The sequence below is a fragment of the Prionailurus bengalensis genome, chromosome A2 (genome assembly GCF_016509475.1).
Source record: "Prionailurus bengalensis isolate Pbe53 chromosome A2, Fcat_Pben_1.1_paternal_pri, whole genome shotgun sequence".
Classification (NCBI taxonomy): Eukaryota; Metazoa; Chordata; class Mammalia; order Carnivora; family Felidae; genus Prionailurus; species Prionailurus bengalensis.
In genome coordinates this window covers 32,352,221-32,378,302 of record NC_057348.1, presented here as the reverse complement: position 1 = coordinate 32,378,302, position 26,082 = coordinate 32,352,221, and the positions used below count along the sequence as shown (strand labels likewise).

At 46.1% G+C, this 26,082-nt stretch overlaps 1 protein-coding gene across 3 annotated transcripts in view; it reads left to right on the top strand.

Moving 5' to 3' along the window:
- Positions 1-9,924: 9,924 nt before the first annotated feature.
- The window catches only part of ADAMTS9 (ADAM metallopeptidase with thrombospondin type 1 motif 9), a 162,229-nt gene continuing 146,071 nt past the window's right edge, over positions 9,925-26,082 (top strand). For 2 of the 3 annotated variants that reach the window (XM_043587867.1, XM_043587869.1), the window contains exons 1-3: positions 9,925-10,100; positions 10,711-11,123; positions 16,033-16,195. In XM_043587867.1, the coding sequence (XP_043443802.1) occupies positions 9,986-10,100; positions 10,711-11,123; positions 16,033-16,195 (691 nt within the window). In that variant the 5' untranslated portion in view covers positions 9,925-9,985. The remainder of the gene's footprint in view (positions 10,101-10,710; positions 11,124-16,032; positions 16,196-26,082) is intronic. The other variant, XM_043587868.1, reaches the window with a different exon arrangement.

Below are 26,082 nucleotides of genomic sequence, written 5' to 3'. Positions count from 1 at the left end.
CTGCTTCAGATTCTGTGTCTCCCTCTCTCTCTGCCCCTCCCCCACTTGTGCTCTCTCTCTCTCAAAAATAAACAAACATTAAAAAAAAAGAAAAGAAAGGATACGCAGGTGATTTTGTGTGGCCTGCTCTAACTAGAATTCAGGCACCAGTGTCACTGTGAGAAGATTGCCCAAAAGAAAATTCTACCTGCACACCCCCACTTCTCGTAACCGTACCTCTTGCACAGAGCCCAACAGTAGCTGAAGCTTATTCCAGTTATGCTTGCCGTGACTGCCACTGATAGGTACTGTTTTTGAGGGGGGGGGAAGAAAAGTGCAAAGGCAGTCATTTTGCCAACATCTGATAGGGACGCGACAAGGCACTAATTGCTAGGCTTACATTTCAGGAAGCAACCTATTTTGTGTTATTGGTGCCAAGGAATACAAGGGCAGTGCATGGTGAATATGCCACTTACAACTGGCATCGATCTGATGTCACATAATCTCCGTGCCAGGTCAGGCTGGGACATGGGACACGTTTAGGTTTTGGCACATTAATTGGGAAAATGAAGATATTCCTCCCTGCTTCCCACCCCCCCCCCCCTCCCGCCCAGCCTCTCTCCATTGTCTTTGGTGGTCACAGTCGCTGAGATATTTTGAAAAGTTCTTGGAAAACCTTTGTACTGGCCCCCCGCAGAAACTCATCATGGGGAATTCAAATCCTATCCCACTTGTGAAATTCCAAGGTACGCTTGGCCGTACAATGTTTTTATAGCAAGAACCAGGGCGTAGCCTGAACACTAAGATGCGGGGCTACACTGAGGGTCACCGGAGTCTACAAAAGTGGTTGTAGCAGCAAGGCTATTGAAGAAGACTAGAGTTGTCATGGGCCAGTCTTACATTTAGATGAATGAGTGGTTTAGGGTACTGGGAAGATCTTCTCCTCAATATCACTTTGGCTTGATGTTCAGAATTTCATAACTTCTGACTCCCTGAACCAGACCCCCATTGGCCTCCTTCCCTAATTGGCCTGATATCTGAATTTCTACTAATATCAATATTTCCACTCCTTCAGTATGTATTTCTAAGGATAAAAATGTATCCTGCATTAAGCTTACCAGATCATAAATACATATGACATATGTATGATATGACATACATATACATATCTATCTATACATAGATCATAAATACATATGACATACATACATAAGAGTTCAGGCCTTGAGATCAGAAAGCCTGGCTTTAAATCTCTACTCAGCTACTCACTAGCTGTGCAACCTTGGGTAAGTTACGTATCCCCTCTGTGCCTTCATTTCCTCCTCAGAAAAGGGGGCCTAATGGCCCTCCTGTTTCATTGGGTTGTCAGGAGAACTGAATACAGTATTACCTACCGTACCGAGACATAGAAAGCAATTGGTAAGGTTTACCCTTATTATAATAAATAACATTAGGACAGACAGGACATTAAGCATTATCTGCAGAGGAAATTACTTTTTTGCATGTGTAAAAATCGCTTGCCACAGAAAAACAGGTTTTTTTCAATGTTTAGAGGGAAAATTGTGTTTTGATTATGTCAACATTCTGCCAGAAAAACACAAGGCCCAGGGTTCAAAAAAATGTTAAATCGGACTTACACGCTAGAATTGCTAATTTTAAGCAGAGTATGAGAAAGAGAGAGTAAGCTGTTTTAAAAAATGAAAATAATTTTAAACTTAAAAAAAATTTTTTTTTCAGATATAGAGAGACAGAGTGCAAGCAGGGGACAGGACAGAGAGAGAGAGGGAGACACAGAATCTGTAAGAGGCTCCAGGCTCCAAGCTCTCAGCACAGAGCCTGACATGGGACTTGAACCCACAAACTGTGAGATCATGACCTGAGGCCAGGTCAGACGCTCAACCGAATGAGCCACCCAGGCACCCCAAAAATGAAAATAATTTTAAAAGAGCAAGGGGGCTAACAGCAAGGATAAGTGTGAAAAAAAAATACATGGTCAAAGAAATATTATAGCACACATGTGACTGATTTTCTTTCCCAGGAGGAGAAAGGCTCATGACCCGGTGAAGGGCAGTTAACAGGGAAAGGCGTGCTAGGTTACCACGACTGTTTTCTGTCTAACTGAATCAGAAATCACTCTTTCTAACTAGCAGAAGGGTTATCAGTTAATCAGTGAGGCCACCGATTTGAACAGAGATCACTTACTCTATGCCAGCCAATAAGCCAAGACTTTTCATTGGTCAATTCACTGTCACACCATCCCTACAAGGCAGGTAACTGTAATGACCCTGTTTTTAGGATACAAAAAGAATATGGAAATTGCCACAGCATTGGTCTCTTGTCACGTTCATGATCCTGAACTTGCCATCGGGGAGAGTCTAGCTCTGAAAATTTCTACTCCGGAAAAAAGAAATCACGATAAGATTCTAATTAAAGCAAGACTTGCCTCTCACGAGTAATGATACCATAAAAAACCAGAGATTATGTCAGTCATTCCCGGGTGTGTGTGTGTGTGTGTGTGTGTGCACGCGCGTGCGCACTGTGTATGAAAGAATGACTTTCGTTAATTAAGAGAAACAGTGGCTCTGAAAGCTGGAAATAATTTTGCAGAAATAGTTAATTCATTCATTTAAGAAATATTTATTAAGTGCCTGTTGCATACCACCAAGGGGATACCGTGATAAGAGAGACTGATCTGCTCCTTGCCCTCAGATAGTTGAAAGTCTACGGAGTATACCAAGCAACAACAATGAAAGAAAGCGTGAAACAAAGTAGGACAGGAGAATGTCAAGGCTCTGGGGGCATACAGCGTCCTGGTGCATCTCAGAATGCTGTAAGAGTTATCAGGTTCCATGCTTGCACATATATAACACCTGTTTATGTTGAATGTGCTCTTTCACAAGATGGTGACCTTGTATTTGCACCCACTGTATTGCTTTTTGAATGGACTTCAGTTTAAAAGTGGTTTGGATCTGAGCTAGAAGTCTAGTTACTTCTGAATCATTTGTAGTTGAACCCAGATATGATGGCCAGGTTATGATGGCCAACCCAATCAGTTGAACCCAAGTATCATGGCTTCTTCTATAGGGTGTTAGAGGGAATGAAATAAGGATTTGAGGTCCACAGACTCTCCAGTGAGTATCAATGGGATTCATTTCAGGCTCTAAAGCCTGAACAGTAGCAAAAGTATGGTCTTCTGGAATGACAAGTAAGCAAGGCACACTTGATGAGTGAACAGCTTTGTAGAATTGCCATGAGCTAGCTGTATCTAGAGCCACATTAAAAATTGGAACTATGACTTTAAAAGTAGGCTTAAGAGAAGTTATTTAGGGGATGCCTGGGTGGCTCAGTAGTCCAACTGTGCAGCCTGCTTGGGATTCTGTTTCTCCCTCTCTCTCCCCCTCCCCTGTGTGCTCTCCATCTCTCAAAATAAAAGAGAGAGAAAGAGAGAGAGACGGAGGGAGAGAGAGAGAGACACACTAAAGAGAAAAGTTCTAAAAGATCACATTCATCAGGCCAAGTATAAAGGCTGAATGATCAAGAACAGTTAGGCAAACATCTTCATATTCGTAGACTTCTCCGGTTAATGGAGATCACAGGCTTTGGAGGTAAGGTGACCGCAGTTCAAATCCCTGTGCAGCTCACTCTAGCTCTTTAACGCTGGGTGAGTCACTTCACTTTCCTGACTCTTACTTTCATCACATGTAAAATGGGAGAGTCAAACCCAGCTGGCAGGACTGGCGATAAGGATTCATTAGCACAAAGTAGGGACTCGAGAGAATCTTGTGCTGTTATTACTAACAGCTAAACTCCTCTAACTTTTGGTATACTATTGGTATACAATTATAACTTTCTCTACACTATCGTTTACTTGAAGTCAGTATTTGGAAGACTTCAAACAATACAGTAGCGTCCTTCACCCATGTGACAAGAAAAGAGGACCGTTTCTCCCCACCTCCCCTAAGCAAGCATGAGACCGGATCAGAGAGGTTACTGCTCGAGGTCACAGAGCTGGGCCACTACCAGTTCTCTGCTTTGTGGGAGAGTCCGGTGTAATTGAGTACCTTGGCTTATCTATTCCAGAAACCACCACTGCTGACCAGTCAGGAAACTATTCACTTTAATTCTGGCTCCTGGTCTCTCCCTATTATTCGGGTGTGGGTTTTCCCTTTCTGTGGAAATAGATGGCTGTACCTCATATCTCCTTCCTGCTGTTTCCAGTGATGTTCTGCAAACACAGTCACTTGTGATGTCATGTCTCGTATTTCCTTTGGCCAGCTTCTCTCTCCCTAGTGATTAATGTCAATCATCACTCCCCTGGGATACAATTTTCATGAAGAATCAGCCAAAGAGGTCTGCCTCTTAACCTACAATAACGTTCAATTCCAGTAAAGCCTGGGAGAAGAAAATGGACTAAAAATTGTTTCTCCATTAACTCTAGGTGACCTCCCAAAACTCTGCTTCTTTTCAAGCAAACTTTTGCAATGGACCAGTTTACCAAAGAATTCACTTTTGTCCCTGAGCTCAAGTCATTCTATATTCCTATTTATAAAACTATCCTCTAAACTGCACATGTGTGTGCTGTTATAAAATAAAGAATATATTCACTCATTTAATAAATACTTCTTGAGCACCTACTATGTGCCAGATTTGTTCTACGTCCCGAGAAAAAAGTTGTGAAATATCAGTGAAATGAAAAAATCAGCTAAGATGATTATTATGAAATACTCAGCATTAGAATAGTAAGTTAGACAGGCGAAGAAAAATTATACAATCAAGATACGTTTGAGGAAACTCTCTACGTGGTATTAGCTGACGTCTCCCAAACCAAACCCCCAAAAACCCAGCCACACTTTTGATCAACCCTTCATTCATTATATACGATAGTGATTATGAACTTGGACTAAATTACTGGAACAGAATCTCAGTCCTATCTCTCACTAGTTGAGGGACCTTTGTCCTTTGTCAAATTATTTAACCTTTTACTCCTCAATATCCTTATGTGTAAAATGAAATTACAGCCTCATATAGCTGTTGTAAGAATTAAGTACTGTATAATTGTACATGGTCTGGCACGTGATAAGTACTCAATAAATGATGATGATGATTTGGACCTGAATGATTTAGATAAATAGCTCATTGTCCTAAGGTAAGATTTCAAACATCTTCCTAAATTTTTTAAGCCTTGTTTATAGATATAAATTCAGAGGCAAGACAATACACTTGAGAAAGGTTGAGCAGACTTGCTGAGGATAAGAAATTCAGAAACCCAGGCTCCTGATCACGTGGCAAGGTCACCAAGAGATACTTTGTATTTTCCTTCCTTATCAGCTCTTGTTTGTGTCACGAGCAATTGTAAAGAACAGTAAACAGAGTTCATCTTTTAAAATCAAGTACTAGGGGTGCCTGGGTGGCTCAGCTGGTTAAGCGTCTGACTTCAGCTCAGGTCATGATCTCACGGTCTGTGAGTTCAAGCCCCGCGTGGGGCTCTGTCCTGACAGCTCAGAGCCTAGGGCCTACTTCGTGTTCTCTGTCTCCTTCTCTCTGCCCCTCCCCGGCTCATGCTGTCTCTCTGTCTCTCAAAAATAAAGAAACATTAAATAAAATTAAAAATAAATAAAAATAAAAAATAAAATCAAGTCCTAGAAAGAAAGGTAAGGAGGGAGAAGACACAGAGGAGACTTGTATCCCTACATAAAATAATTTCTACGCTGTCAGCTTATCTTTATGAGAAAGGTTCAAATTAAAAGGGAGAATATTTGTTTACTAGGAAATTTTGAAAAGTGCCATTGTTTTCTTTTATCCTTTGTAAACTTTATTCCTCTTACTGATGTATAATTTACATATAATAATATATTAGTTTCAGGTATTCAACAGAATGCTTTATTGTATGTATATATTATGAAATGATCAACACAGTAAGCCTAGTTAATATCCATCCCCACTCAGAGTTACATTGTTCCCCCTTGCGATGACCTTTAACACCTACTCTCAGCAAGTTTCAAATGTACTAACTGTAGTCACCATGCGACATCACATCCCAAGACTTACTTATCTTACAACTGGAGCTTTGTATCTTTTGCCCACCTTTACTCATTTTGCCCACCTCCCTCCCCCACCTCTGGCAACCACCAGTCTGTTCTCTGTATCTATGAGTTCAGTTCTGTGGGTTTTTTTTTTTTTTTTTTTTAGATTCCACCCATAAGTGAGACCGTCTGGGATTTGTCTTCCTTTGTCCGACTTACCTCGCTTCGCAAAATGCCCTCAAGGTCTGTTCACGTTGCCACAAGCTTTCCTTCTTTTTTATGGCTGAACAGTATTCCCTTGTATGTGTACCACGGCCTCTTTAGGCATTCATCTATCAATGGACACAGGTCGCTTCCATATCTTGGCCATTAGTGGTAATACTGCAAGGAGCATGGGGGTGCAGGTAACTTTTCGGGTTAGTGTTTTCAGGTCCTTCAGATGAATACCCGGAAGTGGAATTGCTCGATCCCTACTTCTATTTTTATTTATTTACTTTTTAATGTTTATTTTTCAGAGAGAGAGAGAGCAGGAGAGGGGCAGAGACAGTGGGTAACAGAGGATCCAAAGTAGGCTCTGTGCTGAGAGCGGAGAGCCCGATGCAGGCCTCAGACTCACAAACTATGAGATCATGACCTGAGCTGAAGTCAGAGGCTTAAGTGACTGAGCCACCCAGGAGCCCCTGTTTCTAATTTTTAATTTTTAAACTTTCCTATGGTGCTTCATGGCTACACCAATTTACACTCCCATGGTAACAGTGCACAGAGCTTCCCATTTTTCCATATCCTCCCCAAACTTGTTATTTATCTTTTTAATAAAAGCCATTTTAACAGGTGTAAGGTGATACCTCATTGTGGTTTTGATTTGCATTTCCCTGATGATTAGTGATGTTGAGCACATTTTCATGTACCTGCTGGCCATCTGTGTATCCTCTTTGGAAAAGTGTTTTTTCAGATCCTCTAACCATTTTTTTACGCTTATTTATTTATTTTGAGAGAGAGAGAGAGAGAGAGATAGAGCATGTGAGTGGGGGAGGGGCAGAGAGAGTCGGAGAGAATTCCAAGCAGGCCCCACACTGTCAGTGCAGGGCCTGATTCAGGGCTCGAACTCACAAACCTTTTCTGAGATCGTGACCTGATCGTGATGAGATCACGACCTGAGCAGAAACCAAGAGCCAGATGCTTAACTGACTGAGCCACCCAGGCACCCCAGACACTCTGACCATTTTTTCATTGATTTTTTTTTCTTTTTGCTTTTGAGTTGTAGGAGCTCTTTATATTTTTTTGGATATTAACCCCATATCAAATATATATGATTTGCAAATATTTTCTCCCATTACATAGGTTGCCTGTTCACGTTGATGGTGTCCTTTGCTTACAGAACCTTTTTAGTTTGATGGAGTCTTACTTGCTTATTTTTGCTTTTCTTGCTTTTGCTTTTGGTATCAAATCCAAAAAGTCATCATCAAGACCAACATCAAGGAGCTTACTCCCTGTTTCTTCTAGGACATTTATGATGTCAGGTCTTAATACTCAAGCCTTTAATCCCTTTGTGTTGATTTTTGTGTGTAATGCAAGATAAGGATTCACCTTCATTCTTTTGTGTGTGGCTGTCCAGTTTTCCCAATATCACGTATTGAAGAGATCATCCTTTCTCCACTGTATATTCTTGGCTCTTTGCCCTAAGTGAATTGACTATGAACATGGGTTTCATTTCTTTTCATTTACGTATCTGTAAAAGTACTATATTTTTGCGTCATTTTAAAGTAAAAGTTCTAGAATATTTTCCATTGGAATGAGCTAATAATTTGATTTTGTGGTATTTTTTTCCATTCCTTGCTAAATTTACAGCAACTCCCAGACACTGGGATTGCGAGGAATTTTCTTACATGATGAAAAGAAAGGTTGTGTATTAGGAGACTTATGTTTTAGTAAATTATTTTGAAGGTTTAAGAAAAAGATCTAAATGTCATCCTTTAAAACTGAGCATTTTACAGGTGTTTCTGTTTTCCCATCTTTATACTGTTTATACTTCTTATGAATTCCGGTAATACAGTTGGAGAATGGCACCATTGGTCCATTCGGGTCAACAACTTTTTTAGGAAATTCCAGTCTTACCAAGTCATTTTTCCCTCTACAAGAGAAATATTTGCATTAATATTTCAAGAGTAGTGGATACTTGTAGCATTTTGCTATTCGGTCCCTGGTATTGGTAGCCTTTGTATTTCCCGTCCAGAGTGCCAGCCCAGCAAGCAACAGAAATCTCCACTTCTGGGACATGGGCAAATATACCTTTATTGTATCTTTTACTGAAATTGCCATTTCCTTCTCTTGAAATTAGCACACTCTAGCTAGCTTCTTCCTGAGGGCTGGTGAAGAAACACGTACTTCTGAACCACCCAGGATGAAACAATTCCCTCTGCCTCTCCCCCCACCCGGCTTGTCCCCTCACGCGCTCACATGCTCACACACACCCTCCCTGGGGTCTGGCTTGTCTAACGCCAAATTTGCCTCCCAAGGCAAAGGTAAGCATCTCCTCCTTGTCTTTGGCCAAAGTGAAGGAGAAATGATTGAGAAATCCCTCCCCAGACTGGTGCTTCCCACTCCCCGCCCCGTGCCCCGTCCCCCGCGCGGGTCCAGGACTCTCCCCGGGCACTCCACCCCCTACTGTCCTCTCCCCTGTATCTCTAAACCTAGGAGCAGTCTGGGCACCAAAGTCCCCGCCCCCTCTCGCGGCCAAGAGCAATTCTTAACCTTTTTTGGGCCGGGGACCTACAAAACACGGTGGACCCTCTCCGGATGGGGGCAGAGATTGGGGGCGGGGGGCGCGGAAAGGGCTTGAAAGCTTTGCAAAACTTTCGAAAGGACGGGGATCTGAAGCACACCCCCAACTGCCAGATTAAGAACCCCTGAATCTTAAGAATCTCTGAAACTGTTGACTTAGGGCGATTAAACCGAGAGTGGAGCTCAGATGCCACATTTAGTCCCTAGTGAGAGACTGTAGGAGGGCCGGGCGCTCCTGCTCGCGGCCACTTTCACTTGTAAGAAACCCAAAGAATGGGCTAGATGGGGGACAGAAATTCCCAAGGAGGGGACGAGAGAAGAGGGAGACGGCTGTTGTAAAGACACGGAGGCAGAAGGGAGCCAAGGGAAGGGAGAAATAGGGGAAACTGGGGCACCGCGGGAGAACCGGGCACAGAGCCGGCGCGGCAGAGAGGCAAGGGCGAGGAAGAGAAAACAGAGCTTCTGAAGGCAGAAATGGAGCAGAGACAGGAGAGGGGTCGAGAAACCGAGAGCGCCTGGAAAGGGAGAGAACTTTCTGTGCTCTCCGGCCCCAGGGCTGGGAGTCTCAGCAAAGCTGATGCCCGCGAGGCGGCAGGGAGCGCGAGCCGCTGGCCGCGAGCTCCCGGCGCCTCCGGCCTCCGCCTTCTGCAGCCCGAGGCCGGCCGCGAGACTCGCACGGGCCGGCCGAGGAGGGGACTCCTCCGTCTGGAAGGAGGCGGTCCCCGCTCGCTGCGCTTTCCCCTCCCCTCTCCTCTTAGAGGCGGGCACCCGGGGTACTTGAGCGGCGGAGGACCCGCGGCCCCCCCGCCCCCGCCCCCCCAGCCCCCCATTCAAGAAGCAGCTCCGCTATCCCCGCCAGCAAAGGGCGCCCGGCGCGCCTCGGAGCGCACGTTCCGCGCCTTCTCCTGCCCGCTCCTTGGACATTATGCGGCCGAGCAGTCGAGCCCCAGTCCTCCTCCTCTTGCTGCTCCTCCGGCTCCTCCTGCGGCCCGAGCGGCTCAGCTCTCGGCAGGCGGCGGCGTTGCTCAGCCGAGCGCAGACGGGACCCTCGCGGCGAGACCTCAGCGACTCCTAAAGTCAAAAGTTGGCGGCGGGCGCCAGGCTCCGCGGGCTCACCGCGGCCGCTGCCTCGCGTCGCCGCCGCAGCCAGGGAGGGCAGGAGGGAGGGGGGTGGGAGCAACAGGGGAGGGGTGGGAAGCACCATGCAGTTTGTATCCTGGGCCACACTGCTAACGTTCCTGGTGCGGGACCTGGCCGAGATGGGGAGCCCAGACGCCGCGGCGGCCGTGCGCAAGGACAGGCTGCACCCGAGGCAAGGTAATGAGACTCCGGCCATCGCGACCCCTCCGCCCCAGTCGCCACCTCCCCAGCGTCTGCGCCCGACAGCGGGCACCCCGCAGCGGAGGGCCTCTCTCTTTTTCCTAGAAAGAATTATCTCCGGCTTTGCCGCCTCTCCCTTCTTTAGGTCATTCCCAGCCAATTTCTAGAGAGAGCCACTGTAGAGTAGACTTGGTCTCCCCCACCCCGCTTTGCTGGTAGTTTGATCTTTCCCCTTCCCCACCTCCAGGGCCCAAACTATAGTTACTTAGTAACTGGGGGTAGCAGATACTGACTTGTTTTATTTTATTCAGATTATTTGTCAGAATACGAAATGTATCTCATGTATTTTGACTTGTTCACGGTCTGATTCCAAATGGTGTAGCCTCAGCGTCGAGCACAGTTCCTGGCTATTCCTGGCACATAGTAGGTGCTCAGCAAATATTTGTGCACTGGCTGAGGGTGAAGGCGTGGGCTCAAATGGGCAAAAAAAATAACTGCTGGAAAATAACCCGGGACAAAGCCCCTTCATGTTTAAACTAAAACTTGCGGGAAATTGGTTTGCGGAAAATTGAATTATTGCTTCATGTGTCTCTGCTTCTCCCTGCAGTGAAATTATTAGAGACCCTGAGCGAATACGAAATCGCGTCTCCCATCCGAGTGAACGCTCTCGGAGAACCCGTTTCTACGAACGTGCACTTCAAAAGGAGGCGCCGGAGCATTAACGCTGCCTCTGACCCCTGGCCGGCCTCTGCCTCCTCTTCCTCCTCCTCCTCTACCTCCGACCAGGAGCATTACCGCCTCTCTGCCTTCGGCCAGCAATTTCTATTTAATCTCTCCGCCCATTCCGGATTTATCGCTCCACTGTTCACTGTCACCCTTCTCGGGACGCCCGGGGAGAACCAGACAAAGTTTTATTCTGAGGAGGAAGCGGAACTCAAGCACTGCTTCTACAAAGGCCATGTCAATACCAAGTCTACCAAGTCCCAGCACACGGCGGTCATCAGCCTCTGCTCAGGAATGGTGAGTTGGTGCCCGCTCCTCTCCCCCCCCCCCCCTCCCGCCTCTTCACAAGTTTCTGGAAGACTTCACTGCTCTCTCTTCTAAGACCCTCACTGCGCCGAGTTTCCAGTCTGGCTCTAAATGCCCGCTGGAAGCTAGTTTGCATCCAGCGGTTTGGATGACTAGCCCAGTGCGTGCGCTTACATTGGAGAGGAGCGCACGCATCCGCTCCCAGGGGTTCCGTGTGTTTTGGGGCTTTCTAGAGTCCGAACCGAGCTCCGCTGCTCCTTGCCCAGCGCTAGCAGGCGGCTTGGAAGTCGGTTTCCAAACTCCAGAGTTGCCTGCCCTTCCTTGTAGCAAACACAGCCGCCCAGGAGCGGAGCAGCTGAGCGCAGGCAGGACCCGACTCCTTATTGGCGCGTCTCGAGTCAGGGGTGTGGGCTGAGGATCCCCAGCCTCGGGTATGGGGAGTTCCTTCTGTGTGTCGTGGAGGGCGGTGCGTAATCTAGAGTCCCCGCGATCTCTCTGGGCCTCTTTTCACGCGCCAGGAACCCTGAGGCTGAACAGGATTGACAGGGAACAGGTCCGTCCCAGGAACGGAAGGGTGGGCCAAGGACTCCGGAGGCGGGGAAGAGGGCGGAGCCTGCCCCGGACGCTTTGAATTAGGGTAAAACTCGGAGTGGGGGTGTGGCGCAGTCCGACTCTGCACCCTGCTGGCGGGGTAGCCCCTAAGAAACAGAAATAGTGGGAGAGAGCCCGCAGAGGCTGCCCGGACGAGAGTTAGGTTCTTTTGGGTTTTCTGCCACCCATACGGGTTCCAGAGAGTCGAGAGACGGAGCCTACAACGCACGTTTCCCCTACAGAAGGAGAACGAGAAGGCGCGAGGCGGCCACCTCCCTGCGCTGCAAAATACGCACTTAGCAGGGTTTCCGAAAGGGTGCCTCGACCCCCTTTTGACCTCCCCTCCCCTCCCCACTTGCTCTCCAGTTGGTCCGATAAGGCATTCGCTTTCTTCCCCAGCACATTTGAAGACATGCTCTAAAGTTCTGACCCCAGCGAAAGTGATCCTTGACTTTTCCAAACGATGTGCGTTCCTAACACGCGCGTGTGACGCAGAAACTTTCCCGGGTCAGGCTCTCCCAGCGCACGGCGTTGTGCGCACTGCTCCCCCCCATGATGCGTTTACTCTTCCCCTGAGGACCCACATTCCCCATCACCTTTTCTAAGGGGAGCACGGATAACTTACCGGGCCACTTGGCTGCCCCTGCCGAGCGCTGTCGTTGGTGGATCCTGCGTCCCCGGTTGGGATGTCGCATCTGTCTCCACTGCTCAACGGAAGGGTCCGGTGGGGGAACGAGGCAAGCTTGAAGAGTAGGATTGGGAAGGTTTTAGCCTGCTGGGATACGAGCACAGCGATGAGCTCCTCCAGCCCCCAGCAAAGCGCCAGGAGCTGCGGCTCGGCTCGTTGTTGAGATTGTTTGGGGGTGGGCGGAGACGGCAGTTTGACGCGCGGGGGGGTAAGGGGGTGCTGCCGTGAGTCATCGCCGCCCCAAGACCTAGGGCCAAAGCGCAGGAATCCTTCCATTCTGCCGAAGGTTATGGCTGGGGTGGGCATAAACCAGGCACTGGAACCCAGGTCATCAGAACACCCCTAGATCCGAAGGTTGTAAGCACCAATTCCAGAACTTTACGAATGGTGCTGAGTATGTACGTAAAGTTTGTAAACAACCTTCACTCCTCCTCCCTCTCCGCCTCCACACCCCGCGGAGTGGCCCCAGCAGTTGTATAAATACTTTGCTGCGCAGGACCTTAATTTCTGTTGCCAATTTTAGGTGATATCTCGCAGCAACTGGTAACTCTCTTAGGGAACTGAGGGCCGGCCGGGACTTTAGAATGATTGTATAGACCGTGACAAACCCATGTATATTGCATTTAATTTGCAATCTGCCTCTCTGGGGAGGGAAAGGTCCAGAACACATCTTAAGGATAGGTGCACTGGCTGTTTCTTTCAGGGATTAACCTAGCTCCAAAAACCTCATCCCTCTGTCTCCCTTCTCGAATTTATCTTTCCTCCCAAGACTTCCCATTACCGTTTCTACACCGGAAGTATCATGGCGTTCCTAGTGGAAATATTTCCACCCGGGAATTCTTTCACTCTTTAGAATGAACCACACCAATCTATTCCCCCTCCCCTCAACCCGGAACACACACACACACACACACACACACGCGCGTGCACACACACACACACACACACACACACCCTACCAGTCGGTTATCAGTTTTCCTGAATTCCATCTTAGATGTGTCTCTCACTGGTCTGAACAGGCCCTACCCTAATTCTAGACCTCCTTCACTTCTCTGCCCCTCGCTCATTTAGGACTGTTGTCTCAGAAATATTTCCATGTGGTCTGTCCTCCTCCAGTCTTCCCTCTCTAATCCCTGCCAAACACCGCTAACAGATTAAGGGTGACTAGGTATAAGATCACATTACTCCTCTGTTCACTCACTCTACATAGCTCCCCATTGCTTAGTGAACAACTACTGATTTCATCATCTGACACTTGAGACCATTTACGGCATCCCTCCTCATGCCTTGCACATCTACCCGCCAGGCTCATCTCTCAGGCTTTCCTCCACAAATTCTGGGTATCGGGCAATCTTCTTTTGCAGATTTTCTCAGAGTTTCTCTCCCACCCCAGTCCTATGTCATTGCCTTTGGGTTTACTCGGTCATGTCCCCCAGCATCACATGCTCAAATCCTACCCTTCTTTTAAAGTAACTTACATAGCTTCTTCCCCGGGAAACCTTGTCCTTCAGCCACTGTTCTCTTTCCCTCTTCACCTGCACACACACTTATCTGTACCTCTCTTATGATGCTGAGTATGCTCTCTCTTGTGTTGTGGTTCTTGGTGCACATGATCTATCCCTTCCTCCTTCGCAGCAGGGACAACATCGGTGCCTTTCTCTCCCCTGTTGGAGCCTTGTATATTGCAGGTACTTAGTACCTATGTTTGAATAAATGGTCACTTTAACCAAGAAAGGACTACTCTTTGATCAAACATTCTTCTCTGAATCGACAACAAAATTAATTTGACCTCGTAAGGATGACATTTATTGGACTCTTATGTGTCTTGCACTGTAGTAAGTACTTTTTGTATGCATCATCTCATCCCATCCAAATCCTCATAACAGCCCAGTTCTGAAAACAACCAATTTTACAGATGAGGAAGGACACTGAGGCTTGGAGAGTTGGAGGCTTGCCCGAGGTCTCCTACCTACTAAGTGACAGAGTTGGGGTTCCCACCTTATCTTTCTGACCCATGCTCCTAACCATGGGCCAGAGACTGAATCTCTGTTCCTAAAAAGACTTTCAAAAAAAAATTTTTTTTACTAAAGTTTATTTATTTTGAGACAAGGTACAAGTGGGTGAGGAGCAGAGAGAGACGGAGAGAGAGAGAGAGAGAGAGAGAGAGAGAGAGAGAGAGAGAGAGAGAATCCCAAGCAGGCTCCGTGCTGTCAGCGCAAAGTCCAAGGCAGGGCTCAATCTCACAAAATCATGTGAGACTGTGACCTGGACCAAAATCAAGAGTCGGACACTTAACTGACTGAGCCACCCAGACGCCTCTCAAAGTTCTTTCCAAAAAGGTGCTGGACTAAAATCCAAATTCCTGAGTTCTAGATTCAGCATTGGACACTATTAAGATTCAACCTGAAGCACGATTCAGCTGCTTCTGTATCACTGAAGAGAGACTTTAGACAAGTCACTTCCTCCCTCTGGGCCTTCATCTCCTCTTTTCTAATCAAAGGTGTCAGATCACATGAGCTCCCAAGTTCTTTCCTAGTCTTTATGACCTGTCTCTGGTAGGTTTCACGTGTTATAGTAAGCTTCCTGCTGTGTGCTCAGAGAACACAAGAGTTGTTTATATATATTTTTAATGTTTATTTATTTATTTTTGAGAGAGAGAGAGAGAGAGAGAGAGAGAGAGAGAGAGAGAGAGAATGAGTGGGGAACAGGGAGAGAGATAGAGGGAGACACAGAATTCGAAGCCGGCTCGAGACTCTGAGCTGTTAGCACAGAGCCCCACACAAGGCTCGAACTCCTGAACCGAGAGATCATGACCTGAGCTGAAACCAAGAGTCAGACGCTCAAGGGACTGAGCCACCCAGGTGCCCCACACACATTCTGTCCTGGCGGCTGGTGGCTAACACAGCAACACAAAAAGCCGCTAAGGTGTTACAGTTCCTTACAAAGGGTCCTTTTGCTAAGCACTTTCCATGCATTATCCCATTTATTCTGCACAGTAAGGCTTTACAGTATGTATTTTTATCACCAATTGATGAACAAGGAAGCTGAAACTCAGAGCGATTAAGGAACTTGCCCAGGGTGGATGGGTGAGTGGCAGCATTGGGAACCTAAGGCATCCTGACTCCAGGCATCACTCCCTATTGCACAGGGAGGGGGTGCAGAGACGCTCATGTGCCAATGTCACAGGCAGCACCACGTGGAGTGCCTGTGATCAGTATATGCTCTCTGAATTTGAATTAATGATAAGGCCTCCACAGGTCAGCTTTTCCCTGGGAAGCTCACACTTTTCCCTAAGTTTCTGGGCTATCTTAACACAAAGAAGAATGCTCTCTTTCCTTTAAAAGTGAGTGTGATGAGAATTTGAGCACCAGGGAAGGATTTCTTAGAAACAGATTTGGATAGCAGTTGCAATAGAGTCAAATGAAGAAGGTACGGACCTGGCCTGGCGGATTGAAAATAAACTGCTTCTCCAAATATGTCGGCAGCAAGTTCCATTCAAGCAGCCCTCATGGGGAAGGGATTGGGTGAAACGGCACCTTGTCTACTTGACAATGTTCCTTTTCTTTCCCTCCTTCTGGTTGAGTTATATTAAATCAGCCTCTCCCCTCTCTTCATTTGCAGCTGGGCACATTCCGGTCCCATGATGGGGATTATTTTATTGAACCACTGCTGTCCATTGATGAACAAGAAGACGAAGAGGAACAAAACAAACCCCACATTATCTATAGGCACAGCATCCTGCACAGAGAGCCCTCAACAGGAAGGCAGGCGTGTGACACCTCAGGTATTTCCTTCTCACTTAAGCAGAGATCCCAGCTCTGCGAGATGGGTTAGTGGCCACACTACAAACACGTAGCTCTTTGACAGGATGCAAAGTGCTACCACGTACGTTGTCTTGGATTCAGTCTTCAAGCGAGGTATGTATAGCCCCATGGCACAGGTGTGGAAGCTGAAAAGAGGTTTAGTAACTTGTCGAAGGTAGCACGGCTGGGAACTCACCAAGTTCGGGTACAAGCTCAACTAGCTTCAAGCTCTCTGTGGGCAAAGCTGCCTCTCATTGAAGTTGCTGATTTTTAGGATCAAACGTTAGTAACGTCTTCAGGCTCTTGCGGCCATATCCTCAATCAGCCATCGCTCGTGTTTCCCGGGTGTTCTGGTGTTTTCTGTTCATGGGGGATTTGGTTTTGTTTTGTTTTTTTTTTTAAACCATGTAGGGTTATGAAAAAGTGAAAAAGTCTCACAAGTGGAACTCCGAAAAACCTCTGTGTGTTTATAGGAATTTTTCCCATCAACTTCGGTTTTCGCCATTGCTCTGTGACTTTGGGAAATAAGCAAATGGAAGTGTAGATGGCATTTCTGGGTTTGTGTCAAATGCGTATATGCCCACCCCTAGACTCCTGCCCATGCTGGACAGTTTCCTTGAGGCTTTGCGCTAATGTGCCTGGCCATTGTCAGACATGTGTCATTCTGGGCACCTTGAAAAACTTATGCTGTGTGTGTTGCTCAGTCTCTAGCCATGAGGCAACTCTTCACCCGCTCTGAAGCCTGGTCACTTTCTCAGCTTATCACTAAAGATTGTCCTTCAGGGGCGCCTGGGTGGCTCAGTCAGTTAAGCATCCGACTTGGGCTCAGGTCGTGATCTCGCGGTCCGTGAGTTCGAGCCCCGCGTTGGGCTCTGTGCTAACCACTCACAGCCTGGAGCCTGTTTCAGATTCTGTGTCTCCCTCTCTCTGACCCTCCCCTGTTCATGCTCTGTCTCTCTCTCTCAAAAATAAATAAACGTTAAAAAAAATTAAAAAAAAAAAAGATTGTCCTTCAGTTTGATCCTGTTTTAGGATGTTTGTTAAAATACTCTTTTTGTTGTTGTTGTTCTTCCGACTTTATGTTTCTGAAACTTTATCCTTCTTCCTCTTCTTTATTTTTTAAAAGCTGCTTCTCCAAATCATGTAACTTCCCAGGGTCTTTCTGGCATCTCCGAAATAGAGCTCAAAACCGGCAGGGGGTTCCCAAAATGCTTCCCAAGTGAGTCCTTATCTCATCCTATTATCTGTATCAGGTTCTTCCGCTGTGACACGGTGGTATCCTATTGCGTCCTGGAATTGTGATTTCTAAAGTGAAATCTTTCAGTGAAAGATAACACTGGCTCCTTATGACCTGGAGTAGTCATGTCATAAGTTGTGTGGTGTGGTAGCTCATGTCGCACCGTGTTCCCACTGCCAGGGCTAAATGGAATATAAGTGAAATATCGTGTCAGTTAGACTCACTGGAGAGCCAGGGCGAGGGAGAGCCGGTGGAAAGAGCGGTGTGCTCAGAAACAATAGTGCCAGCAACTTGCGCCCTTCCTGGCTGCCATTGACTTTAGCGGCTGTTTGGACCACGCTCGTAAGAACAGTGTCCTTTGCTTCTTGACTTTCCATATCAGAATTAGCAAGTGTTCATCTTATATATGTGTACAAACCTATACATAGCGTGTGATAGAGAGGAAAGATGTGATTCCTCCCCTTTTATCTTACTAATGTATGTTCGAAAGATACCCAACTGGTACGTTCATTGATCATTTTTTTGAACAGTGGCACCTGGTGACATTCTTCTGCCCTAAAGTGACAGCAAACCAAGATTTAAAACAAAACAAAACCAACAAACAAAAGCCTTCCGGCTATGAAGGTCCTATTCTGCACTGGCATTGTGCAAAGCCCTTTCCCTTCACGACTTCCCTGAATCCTTACCACAACCCTATGAGGCGGGTGCCATCCTTACCCCATTGTACCTGGCAGAGGAGCAGAGACGAAGCAACTTGGGTCAGGTCTCACAGCTACTTCATCATGACAGCCCATGTCTGTCTTATCCTGTGACCCATTTTGTCTGTGCACGTGTGTGTGTGTGTGTGTGTGTGTGCGTGCGCGTGTTGGCTCTGACAGAAAGAGAAGTCTTACTTGACGCTCTCGTTCAGAAAACCCTCAGAGTTTGTTTTTTAAAAGTTAATTACCTGAGTCAACGGACATTTGGTTTCCTGGGTTAGAGGACGAGTCATTGTCAAGTCCTGTTGAAAACAGAACAGGGGACTCTCGAAAGGTGCAAATTGAGGACAAGAGAAGATGCCTCAAGTTTTCACAGGAGTTATTTGCGTTCTAGTCATTATTGGTTTGGCGGCCTCTGTGTGCCACCATCCAAATCACTGGTGCCAACTTAGTGTTCCTTCTGGTTTGTCCTTGCCAGGGACCAATATGGCTGCCTTTCCTTCACTCCTGATGAATCAGGAGCCCAGCACTTTGATCGGCTCTTCCAAATGTTGCTGCTGGACTGGTTGCTGCCATTCTGGTTTCTCTCTTCCAGCTGCTTCTGCAACCCTTGTTTGAATACAGATGCATGAGGCTCAGAACAGTTGGAGAGAACTTTGGAATATGGCACAATTCACCAGCAGCCATTAGAGGAACAGAGTGGCAGGTCTTGGAAACCTTCAAAACCAGGTAGCCTGTGCACAGGGAGTGAAAGTAGGTGGGGGGTGGGAGAAGCCTCTCTGGTCAGAGCAGAAAATATCCTCTACCAGTATCAATCCATTCACCTGTAGGGATTTCTCCCCAGAGCAGTGGTTAGTAGCCCAGAGTAAACTTTAGAAGTATCCTGGGAACCTCAAACAAACGCAGATTCTTTAAAACAACAGCAACAACAATAAACCAACCTCTGTCTCGGGCTGGTGAGAAGGAGCAAGAAACCTGGGATTTACCGAGTGCTCTATGGGACCCAGAAGTTCAGATAAACGTGAGAGTTCGTGCTAACGTGGGATTTAAGGCAATAACCACTATCCATTGCTTGCCACTTGCTTTTGGACTTGGGGTTCTTTTGTTCTGTTTTGTTTTCATGGTGACCCACTTTAGTGTTTATTTTTGAGAAGGGGAGAGAGAGCGCTCAGGCCGGTGGGGGAGAGGTGCGTGCAAGCCAGGGAGGGGCAGAGAGAAAGACAGAGACAGGATCTGAAGCAGGCTCTGTGACAGCAGAGAGCCCGACATGGGGCTCAAACTCATGAACCTTGAGCTCATGACCTGAGCTGAAGTCGGATGCTCAACCAACTGAGCCCCCCAGGCACCCTTGGTGTTCTTCATCACTGCTTTCTAGTTCTTCTCTTGGGATGACAGAAGATTTTCTGGAGGAAAATTTAAATTGTTAGCTCTAGGCCAACAAACGAATATTCTGTACAGATGAGTAAACGGTAGTCCTGGGATGTTAAGTTACTTATTTCTAGGAGTGATACTCTATACATTCAACACCAGCCCCTCAGAATCTAAGATAGCCCTAGCCTTGGAGCAGGCTCCTGGAAGTCCCCTGCTGAGCTGGGCGTTAACCCTTTAGTTGCTGGCTGCTGGGAGTCTGCCCAGGGCCAGGCACTGTGACTGTCACACTGCTCCTTACAGATGGATTGTGAGTCCTGCTCATTTCTGATTCTTGATGTATATCTGATTTTCAAGGAACAGATTCTGAGATAAATTATGTTGAAAAGACACGTGCAGAAGGGAGTCTTATGTAGTGAAAATTTCATGGGTTCAGATGGGAGTCAACAACTTAATTTATTCATTCATGTGTGCATTCAGCCTTAACGAATTTACTAACCCCTCTGTGCCATGAGGATAAAACCAGGAACCATCTTTATTCTAGTCAGCCGTGTGACCTCCAGCATACTTAGAGCATAAAGTAAGAATAACACATACCTTTCAAGGGTGTAGTTAGGACTAAATGAGTATGAAATAATGAAAGCTCCCAGGACAGTGTTTAGCAGATGGTAGGCAATCACTGAATGGTGGGCTAGAAAGAAGAATCATGAAAATAGAAATTGAAACAACACAGCAAGGAAAGGAAAACTCAAAATACCAAAACCCAGAGCTAATCGGGTTCCCGTGATTAAGCTTAGAGCTTCTTGGTAACCAGGTCATAAAGGGCTTATGGGACTTGCCCAAGGTCACCCTGCCAGCAAGTGGTGGGGCCGAGAGCCCTTTCTCTCAGCTTCTTTTTTTTCTGTACCTAATGCAGCATTGTAAAAACTCATCTCTTGCAAGTTCCTCTCGGCCCGGTGGCTGCCCTCGCGAGAGTGTCTCTGTTTTGGCATCATTGGTTATGTCTGTGTGTATACGTTTGGGCCAGTTGAGTGTGTCTGCATTTATCTGTGATTGTCCTCCTGTTTGTAAGTTGCTCAGGCTTCCGAATGGGCTGTGGGCATCTTCTCCCTCCTGTGGCATGCCCTTGTCATTTCACGGTCCCCTACGCAGCGGGTCCTCAGTAGGGTTCATCCAGCTGACGGCCTGTGTGCCCCCACACACCAGGGGGACCAAGTGGCAAGCTCAGGGGAGCCATTCAGGAGCTTATTGCCTTTTACAAGCCGCTTCCTGCTGATCCTTCACGTGGCTTTTCCAGATGAAACCCCAAGTTCTGTCTCACGGACACTCTGCGTTTGACTCTGAATTTTGCACAAGAGGATTTAGTTGCTCTTATCAGTGAGACCGACGTGCTTCCTGGTAGATGAGAGAGAGAGAAAGGCAGGGGAGAAGGCCGACACAAGGCCGTTTTGTTTGACTGGGCCTAAACGACAGTGTTTTTCCGTTACTAGAATACCTCTCTCACCCTCCCATCTCGGCAAGCCTGCTTTTGTTTTGTTTTATTTAAAGCATTTAAGAATTATATACTCGTTGACCCATCGATACCACTTCTAAGGAAACAATTGGACAATTGTGTATGGATGTTTGTGGGAGAATACTTAATATGGTGTTGTTTATTATAGCAGCAGGATGGAAAACCCTAAGTGCCTCTCAGTCGGAGGATAGATCAAATATTTATGAGGTATACATTTCATGGATTCCTATGCAGCCATCAAAAATAAGCATACAGATTTATGTTAACAAATACACACACACACACACACATATATATGTATGTGTATAGGTATATATATGTATGTATATGTATGTTTATATATGTATATATGTATGATATATGTATATGTATATATATGTATGTATATATATGTATATATGTATATATATATAGTGAACAAGCAGATAAGTTAGTAGGTATGGTATGATCTCATTTTTTTAAAATGGCAACAGTGTGGTGGTATATGTGTGTATTGAGAAAAATCTGAAGCAGTATGCACAGAAATTTTTTTTTAATGTTTACTTATCTTTTTTATTTAAAAAAAATTTTTTTTTTAACGTTTATTTATTTTTGAGACAGAGAGAGACAGAGCATGAACGGGGGAGGGACAGAGAGAGATCGTGACCTGAGCTGAAGTCGGACGCTTAACCGACTGAGCCACCCAGGCGCCCCAATGTTTACTTATCTTTGAGAGAGAGAGAGAGAGAGAGAGAGAGAGAGAGACAGTGTGTGAGTGGGGAAGAGACAGAGAGAGAGAGGGAGACACAGAATCCGAAGCAGGCTCCAGGCTCTGAGCTGTCAGCACAGAGCCCAACGCGGGGCTCGAACTCACCATGAGATCAGGACCTGAGCAGAAGTGGGATGCTTAACTGACTGAGCCACCCAGGTGCCCCCGGTATGCACCGAAATATTAAAAAGGGATTGTTTGTGGTTGACAGGAACATAGGCTGTCTTTTTATTTTAAATGCCTATATTTCTGACATAATTCTATAGTAATTTTATAATCAGAAGATACAGTTAAAAGAGAAATGAGGATACTGGCATGTAATTATTTTGTAGCCCCGTGGCATTTGTCACCAGATACCAACAGCCAAGCCATGATCCCATGCATTTTTTTTTTTTTTTTGAATGAGACAGTCTTAGTAGCCAGACAGATGAAAATCCTGCCTTGTGTCTACTTCCTTGGGACATCGGGACCGATCAAAGCTGAGGCTCCATCTCAACCCAGCTAAACTGCCTTGCGCCTGTTGGACATACCCAGGGATTACCATGGCTTAGTCTCCATGAGGCACTGGAGACTCTGTCCCCTAGAATGTCTGGTCACCTGTTGGTTTGACTCCCAAGGGTGCAGTCAAAAACGCTGGAAAACACAAGATGATGGTTCAAGGCATCCTTTGTTAGGGCTTTATGTGTGCTACCCACATTCCATGTGTTAGCACTTGAAATCTGGTCATCAACCCTATAGGGTAGGTATTATTATCCTTATTTTACATTAGAAAATTACAGCTCAGAGAGGCCGAACCACTTGTGCAAAGTCACACAGCTAGGGGGAAGTGGGCCTGACATTTGAACCCAGATCTAATTCCAGTGTGCTGCACTGTGGGCCTAACTCCATTGAACATACAAGTCCAAATGATATCAGCAACGGCTGACATTTGTTGAGCATGTATTGTGTGGCAGGCACTGTTCCAAGTGCTTTACATGGATTGCGTAATTTAATCCTTACCTCGACCTCCATGGTGCACCTGGCACGATGGGGACACAGAGAAGTGCATCCAGTGGGCTCGCCCAAGGACACAAAACTTGAAAACACACCAATGCCTACAACCATTTTGTGCTGGTGTACTTGGAGGGTTTTTTGCTCTGTCCTTTGTTGATTCGTTTGCATTCGGATATGGATTACTTTTGCTGGCAGGACTTTTAACACGCTTGCCTATAATTTGATAGGATTGGAGGAGGGCTGCCTGATGCCCGGAATTCCCACCGAGACTCTAATGACTCGCTGAGGCCTTGGTCTGCAGCTTGCCTCTGTTGGAGAGTATCCTTGTTACTCATTAACCTCTGGGATCCCATTAATAATTTAGCATAGATTAGCTGATTAGATTAGCTGCCGTGAAGAGTTGAGCCCAAATGGAGTGAGAGACAGAGCTAAGGGCAGACCTCCAAGGGGGGCTTTAGGTAAACAATTCTCGGACAGCTTGAGGGTTCCAGGATGCAACAGAAGCGTTGGCTGACCTCACGCTCCTGCCCGGGCTCAAGCAGGTCAGTGGTTGTTGGCTAATTAGTTACTTCTGTGAGAAGCCGGCCTGCCTTCGTCTTCCCACACACTCTCTGTATCTTCACATCCTTTCTTTGGGCTGTTCGGCCTGTGAATGTAAGAATGGGCAACAGTCAAGGAGCCTTGTGCTGGGCACGCCGTGGGTTCTTTCATTTAGTCCTGCAACAACAGCTCCCTGCAAAGAAGATGCCTCAGTTACTCCCTTTTACAAATAAGAAAGCTGAACTCCAAGCGGTCAGTGAACTTGTGTGCACTGTGTAAGGGAAACAGCCCTCAAACACAGGGCTGTTTGAATCTTTAAAGATAGTTTCCACCATTTGGGATTTATTGTTTTGGCTTAATTTCCTGTCACTTACACCTTTTTGTTCCTCGTCAGTCTGTATACCTTTTTTTCTCTTTGATATATTCTTCAATGACTATATCTAATGCATAGTCCGATGCATTAGGCAATAAGCAATGGCCTCTCTCTTTGCAAATTACTAGAAAATTACTGTTTTAAATAACTGAATTCTTGAGCCTCCTCCCTCAGCTTTATCTTCTTTGTGGCAGCTTTTTAAAAACATCAGTGTTGGGGCGCCTGGGTGGCGCAGTCGGTTAAGCGTCCGACTTCAGCCGGGTCACGATCTCGCGGTCCGGGAGTTCGAGCCCCGCGTCGGGCTCTGGGCTGATGGCTCAGAGCCTGGAGCCTGTTTCCGATTCTGTGTCTCCCTCTCTCTCTGCCCCTCCCCCATTCATGCTCTGTCTCTCTCTGTCCCAAAAATAAATAAACGTTAAAAAAAAAAAAAAAAAAAAAATCAGTGTTAATAGTGCTATACAACAAAATGAAAGGATAATAAAAAAGAAACTTCTAATACAGGCAGTGTTTTTTTTTCTTTCATTTCAAAATTTTCCATCATGTCTTTTTTATTATTTATTTATTTATTTATTTATTTATTTATTTATTTATTTATTTATTTATTTATTTATTTATTTTAGAGAGAGGGGAGGGAGGGTCAGAGAGAGAGGGAGACGCAGAATCTGAAGCAGGCTCCAGGCTCTGAGCTGTCAGCACAGAGCCTGACGCGGGGCTTGAACTCAACGAACCGCGAGATCATGACCTGAGCCGAAGTCAGACGCTTGCCTGACTGAGCCACCCAAATGCCCCCCGGCCCTCGACCCTCCCTGGTGTCTTTTAAAAAGCACGTTATTAAGAAACATAGAAGCACACATAAACAGGTGGAGGTAATTGTAAATGAACCCATCTACCCGTAATGATAGCAAAGATTTTTTCCGTGTATGCTTTTTATTTTTTCTCTCTGCTGGACTATTTTAAAGGAAACCCAGGTACCATGGCATTTCCTCTCTGAATACTCCCATGGACATCTCTGAAAAACGAGGATACTTTCTTCCGTAACTGTAATGTAAATATACCGTGCTGAGCAAAATCAACAATAATCGCTCCATATAACCTGAACAGTGCCTGTTTATAAAATGTTCCTAATTGTCCCTGAAATGCCTCCTTCAAGTCCCCTCATTTAGGCTGTGATCTGAATCAGCTCCCCCTGTCGCGGTTGGTTGTTCTATCTCTTAAATAACTTTTCACTTCGTTGCCAGTGTCATCCTTACTAAATTACTATTTTCCTTCTAGGTTAGATTTGCTCCCCGTGGTCTTTTCCCCCCTTTCCAGTTCTTTTATTCACTGATTCCTCTTTGTCGTCCTAAGGTCGGTCTGCATTTGCAGCCATTTGAAAGACCTGGGTCAGCCCTAAACCCAGAGCAGGTACCAAGAACAAAGCTACCAGGAATGAGCCACTTATCAGAGTAATTTCATTGAGCACAAAAGGCAGCTTGGTTGGGTTGATTTTTGCCCCTTTATCTGGAGTACCTTGATAACCCTCTTTCTTCTTTTTTTAAACCTACCAATAGAAAGATCCTCGATTTACAGTATTTACTAAGACTCCCTTGTCTGCCATTCAAGGATTGTACTCACCTGTGTTGGAAGCCTGTGAGAGTCAGTTTGCAATTGGGAATTGTCAAGTGGCACGTTAGGTTTGGGCCTGAAATTAGGACCCCATGATGTATGACCTGCTTTCCTGCCTCCTGTCTTGGCACTTTTGGTAAGCTTCTGGAACCAGAGATAGCATGAGGGCTCCCTGCTTTACTTTGAGCCCCAGATTGATTTCCTTGTCACCTGTCATCATTCCTGGTTGTTCCTATCACTTTGCTTCAGAAACCCATTGTCGGTCGAGGAAAAAAGGGTCGTAGAATACCTGGCCAATGTGTTTATCTTCCCGGTAAGCCCCTGAAACAAGTTTAGATGCACGCCTCCTTCTCAAGAAGAGATGTAAGAAACTTCAGAAGGCTTTGGTCAGGGCCAGAGGGAAATTGGTCAGGCGTGCACACTAACAGAGGGAAGAAGTATTTGGGGTTCATCGGGGTGGAGCTCAGACTCTTCATCTGACCTGAATGGGCCGTCTTTTTGAAGTAAGATGCTGTAGAATCTGTTAGTTCTCTTCGTATGAGGGAATAAACCCACTTGTTCAATGAAGGGCTATTTTATCATGCAGTTGAGATTTAAATGGTTTAACTTTGTATCTGCCAAAGTTAGACTCTCTTTGATACTCAGATCATTACAGAATCGTTACTATAGCCATTTGTGAGTAGCCAAAGTCGGCTCCTGTCTGGGCCAGACTTCTGCATGGGCATTCTGTACAGTTGCGAATCAATAAATATGAAGCATTCTGAATACCCCAAAAAGGAGCATAAGGAAATGC